At 34.5% G+C, this 5,549-nt stretch overlaps 1 protein-coding gene across 1 annotated transcript; it reads right to left on the minus strand.

Moving 5' to 3' along the window:
* Window positions 1-2,040: 2,040 nt before the first annotated feature.
* Window positions 2,041-4,217, minus strand: LOC132608691 (uncharacterized). Its single transcript, XM_060322434.1, has 5 exons — window positions 3,975-4,217; window positions 3,686-3,892; window positions 3,490-3,582; window positions 3,287-3,388; window positions 2,041-2,586 (listed from the first exon to the last, which is right to left on the minus strand). The coding sequence occupies exons 1-5, from the start codon at window positions 4,014-4,016 to the stop codon at window positions 2,164-2,166; spliced, it is 867 nt and encodes a 288-aa protein (XP_060178417.1). The 5' UTR covers window positions 4,017-4,217; the 3' UTR covers window positions 2,041-2,163.
* Between the last annotated feature and the right edge of the window lie 1,332 nt (window positions 4,218-5,549).

Genomic DNA, 5,549 nt, shown 5'->3' on the forward strand with positions numbered 1-5,549 from the left:
TAATTATAGTTCTCATACTTTATTTTCATTCTTTACGGTAATTATCATTGTTTCAATTTGTTTTTTTTTGAGTTGGATCTCTATCACCCACGATAAGAATAAGATCTGTACACTCTATCCTTCTCAAACCCTACTTTTTAAAATTACACTAAATATATTATTGTACAGTAATTATCATTATTATTGTCATCGTTATTCAGTTGCGTAAGGCACAAAACAAAACGTTTCCCGTTCTCTAATCTCTTTCACTATTAGTTTTTGGACCAATTCTTTCTTTCCTTAAGAATTTATTATTAATAAAATGTACCTTTTATCTTTCGTTGGGTCCACAAAACACGTTTTTAAGCAAGCAAATAGTTATTATACGTTTAAATTTGCATCATGAGAGCCATTTTTTAAAGTAATCCACGTTTTTAATGTTATCCTACCTGTAGCAATGCCACAATGCATGTAGCTTTTATCGTTTGAAGAATGAAGGGTAACCTGTCAACACGTTAATTCCGTTTACAATCCAATACATAATTATTTATTAACTTTTGTGACCAGACACGTTAATTACGTTTACAATCCAATACATAATTATTTATTAACTTTTGTGCCCAGACGTAGAATTTAAGATATGTGTTTGACAAAAATCGATAATATATTAAAATAAAGCATATATATGTGTTATAAAATTTGTTAAATATGTATAAAATTAAGTTCAAAACTCAGTTATTAGTATTTGAAGTCTAGAAAATGAAAATTTTAATATATTACCCCCTGTTTGGATGGTGGTTTTCCGAGGTTCATTAATGTTTGGTTTTCTATGAAACCATATTTATTTCCATTGTTCTTAAAATTATGTGGTATGGTGTTGTAAACCCGTGGTTCATCCCATGGTTATATAACCATGAAAAGTCCCAATTTTTATAACCACGGATTTGGTGGTTTTTCTGTGGTTACGTATCTCATTTCTCCATTATACCCCACCTTCCACCTTCCACCCCACCCCACCCCACCCCCACCCTATCACTCACCCCCACCCCACTCCGCCCCACCCTCCACCCCACCCTCACCCTACCACTCACCCCTACACTACCACGCACCCCACCCCTAACTACCCCACTCCTCTGCCACCCACCCCCACCACCCATTACTCTAACTACCGCCCAAGCCTACACCACAACCACTCACCCCCACCCTACCACCCACTGCCTACTTATTTTTTAAAGTTCCTATTTTATTTTTTACTTGAGTTTTATTAATATATAAAAACTAATTTCTAATTAAGAGTTAAGGGTATTTTAGTAAACTTACAAGTTATTGTACAGTACCATACAGTCAAACCAAACAATACAAATATTATTAAACCACAACAAACGATACAGTCTATCCAAACATTGTGTTCATTAATACAGTATAATACAATACAACACAATATTGTACCATACCATACTGTACATTAATGAACCACGGAAAACAACCATCCAAACAGAGGGTTAGTTGACTGGCTAATTGAATTTTTACCTTGATGGTGAGGGTTTCACTCCTCACCATATATTCCCTCATATTTCTCGTTCCCCTCCACTACAAAAAACGCGGGATTTAGCCACGCGCAAAACCGTGGCTAAAGAGCACCTAAACCGTGGCTAAACCTACTTAGCCATGGTAAGTTAGCCACGGTTACAAGCGTGTCCATACGGGGCGTCGCTCCTGAATTAGCCACGGTTTTAGCGTTCGTGGTAACCTTTATTTAGCCACGGTTTGATTTACATCTAGCCACGGTCGAACCATGGGTAAATTTGGCTACATAAAATAAGAATTATATTTGAATTTTTAATCACCCACACAAGAACCGTGGCTAATTTAAACCATATGGCAATTAACTTACAAATCATTTTAGCCACGGTTCAACCGTGGCAAATGTGCATAATTTTTTTTTAATAAAATTATAATTATTTCCCTGCATTTTCCTGGTATCAATACATAATGATAGGCATTCACAAATACACTGGACATAATACACAAAGCATTGCTATAAAGATTAGAGCTTCAATGTTCTACTTGTCATATATAACAAAACATAAGTTTCAAGCCTTGATTATACAAAAACGATACCACAATTGCTAGTGTAAGGGAAATACAAAAAATAGTTGGTGGTTCAAAAATAACCACGCAAGGCTAAGAAGAATCTAAGGAGAAACTAGGCAACTCACTACCAAATTTAGCTTGTAAAAACCTATGAAGAGTTGCCAAGTGATTCTCATTTTGCGCAAGTCGTTCCTTGGTCTCCACAAATTGTTCCTTGGTCTCTTCATATCCAGTCAGCTTCTCTTCCAAGGTTTCGACATGCTTCTCTAGGTCTTCAACACGTTGATGAGACGTATTACTAGAACCACCAAGATTCGCATAACTAACTGAATGTTTAGGCATTCCAAAAGCAGTCGAGGGGCAAACATTACCACCTAAACCACGCACACGACCAGAATGTTCAACTCCATATACTTTTCCAATAGCGTCATTAGGATGAGCCAATATCTTCAATGGAACACCTAAAGTGGCAGCATGTTCTTGATCTTGAGATAGATGCTCTGATATTTTATCCTACAAGTAACATAAAGAAATGAGACATTCTCATACCAACGCTGCTAACATCCCAGGCGAAAAGAAAGCATTATCACTAAATTATAATTACATTCAAAAGTATAAAATGATACAGAGACACAAGCAGCAGTCTCATTGTGCAATCCAGGTGACCATTACTGTACTTGTTGGGAGAAGCTTAAGCATAGAAATAACTGCTTTTCATAATAATAAACACAGCCATACTGCTTATGATTATGAAAAGCAGTAATGTCAATATGACTTGTAGATTCTTCACTTATAAGCTTCCTTACCATTCCATACCATTATTAAAAGCTTCAAATATATATCTGCAACCATACTGCAGGTACAACATTACAAAATATTTTGTTGTTCCTAATCTTGGAGATATTATTTCATAGCTCATGTACAATGCACATACCAAGAACACAAGAATTATCATTTCTTTACTTATCTTAGGACCAAATTGATCATCTTTTTTAAAATACATTAAGAATCATTTCTACCAATAGAACCGAAATCCATACATCAAAGACCATTTTAATCATTTTCTCAATTTAACAAACTACGAAAAGTAGATTATGAAAGTAGACAAGCGAATCATTTACATCAAAACATTCACTCACAATACTGAGAAAATTACACTAGGAAACCGACATTGTAACTGAAATATGAAAGTAGACAAGTGTTTGGAACTTACAGCTATAATCTTCCCTTCCTCATTCACATAATTTCCATTCTTCTTCAGTAAAGTTGACAAAACAACCTCACTTCGGCACACAGGCCTTCCATATTTTTTCTCCTGTCATTAATCGAGTATAGATTAAAAAATAAATAACATGCAACACATTTTATTTGGTACAAAGTGATTTCCAAAATGAAATCCAAGGTCAAGAAAATTACCATTTGACGACCTCTCCTTGCATTGCTTTTGCTACCACCGGCATGGGGGACTTTAAGTTTACTTCGATTTCTTGCATTTTGTTCACTTTGTGTCTGCAATTCTCAAACATCAATTTAATTTTATAAATGTATATATAGACACACACACACTGGACATGAATTAAGTGATGATTTTTCTTTGTAAAGGAACAATTACCTTCATCTTCTCTTCTTTATAGTGATACACAAAAGCAGTCCAATCAATAGAATCCACGTTTGGAGGAGGATTAGCAAGTATTTGTTCCTTACTTTTGCTAGGGTAGAAGGTTTGATTTCTTAACGCATATTTATAGGACCTCCATCTATCGCGTAAAGTACGCATCACCCATTTGATTCCAATAGCATAGTCAAACTCGAAATTCTCCTTCAAATGTATTTATATTCATAATTCAATATCTAATGACAAAAGATAAACTAATTGAACCTGAAAGAATTTAGATAGTTACCTCAACTAACTGCCATTGTAGGCGATTTTTCGCCTCGGGCATCCTATCCCATCTCTCAACTGATATGGGACAAATTATTGACTTTTGAGAAAGTTTGCCAAGAAATCTCACAAGCAAGTTTGAACCATTATTACTTCCTTGTCCATCCCCGTTGAGTTCCACCACAATTTTTTTATTTTTTTCCAAGTTCCAAACTCGATCTGCTTACATCTTTTGAGTTGTAACTTCTCCAGTCAAAGTATCTATCATTTTAACAAGCAATCACCATTAATCGGAAGCAAAAATAACAAAACATGATAAAGAATAAAAAGCAATAGTCAACTCTAATATGAAATTACTTCAAACCTTTAATCTCAACAAGTAAGGGCTCCTCTTTTTGTTGTGAGTTAGCTTCATTAGAGCTCGAGGAATAATTTAAGTTGTCATTACCGAATGTAGGAGTTGTTATGTTCTCATTCTCAAGTTGGTCATCCAGTTGATCCCCACTAAGTTGTTGCTGCAAATCTTGGGAAGTTGTACCATAGTTGTCAGTTTGATGTCCTCGTAGGCTTTCTAACATTGCTTGTGCTGAATTCTTGCGTTTTCGCTTCATATTCTCCTAGAATACGATAGTTCTCCTGTAGGAATTGCTTTAAGAGAATATAATACTTATAAATTACTTAAGGACACTGGAAAAAGGGAGAATGAAGCACTATAACTACAACTAAATAAAAACAAATATAGTATAACAAACTAAAGTTACAAAAATAAATAAAAACAAATATAGTATAAAAGTTCTCTGAATGTCGTGACTTTATTTGCTAAGTTTTGATAGGTACAGACCTATGAGACATTTATTTGAAAAATTGTGATACATGGATTTATTTACAGCTATGCATCCAAAACAGGGTAGGCGTTTAATAATTTTAGTATATCTTCAAGAATGTGCAGCAATTACCAACACTCATGTCACACTGTTTGGCACGGGTTCAAGGTAAATATCGAACTCATGTAACATAAGAACACAAAACGATATATAATGAGCAGTGATAGAAATGCATCTCCTGAGATTACACACAATTTGACACTGCACACCTTAGCTGCTGCTGCAGTTGATATGAATAAAATTAGTATTTCTTGAAACCAATAACAACCATAAGGATATTATTTATACAATACAACAAAAGTTAGTATTTCTTAAACCAATAACAACCATAACTACTGCTCTTGTATCCATTTGCTCCATTTGTCCTATCCATTTACTCTACTAAGGTTACCACACTATGTAAAATTATTTGCTCAAATGTGATTTTTTATATCCTTGTTTGAATTATGAACGAACTCAACTACTAAATGCAACGGCAACATTAGAAAAATGTCTAAGTCTCAGCTAATTTGCAGAAAAGCACCTCAAACCACAAGAAAAAATGTACACATTGTTAAAACATTCGAACCTATGATATGTAGTTGTAGTTCTTCCAATGAACCAGCAAACACTTGTGAACCGACTATACAATCAAACCGAGCATATCTAATCATAAAAGCTTAAAATTAACAATCAGTCAGAATATCGCAAAATGCCTAGAAATTCTAAAC

This window comes from Lycium barbarum, chromosome 9, assembly GCF_019175385.1.
Source record: "Lycium barbarum isolate Lr01 chromosome 9, ASM1917538v2, whole genome shotgun sequence".
In the NCBI taxonomy this organism is placed as follows: Eukaryota; Viridiplantae; Streptophyta; class Magnoliopsida; order Solanales; family Solanaceae; genus Lycium; species Lycium barbarum.

Coding starts and splice junctions, on each gene's coding strand:
- LOC132608691 (XM_060322434.1), bottom strand. CDS start 4,016: ATGCCCGAGGCGAAAAATCGCCTACAATGGCAGTTAGTTGAG. Junction 3,583..3,685: donor ATAAAGAAGAGAAGATGAAG/GTAATTGTTCCT, acceptor TGAGAATTGCAG/ACACAAAGTGAACAAAATGC. Junction 2,587..3,286: donor AGGAAGGGAAGATTATAGCT/GTAAGTTCCAAA, acceptor TGTTACTTGTAG/GATAAAATATCAGAGCATCT.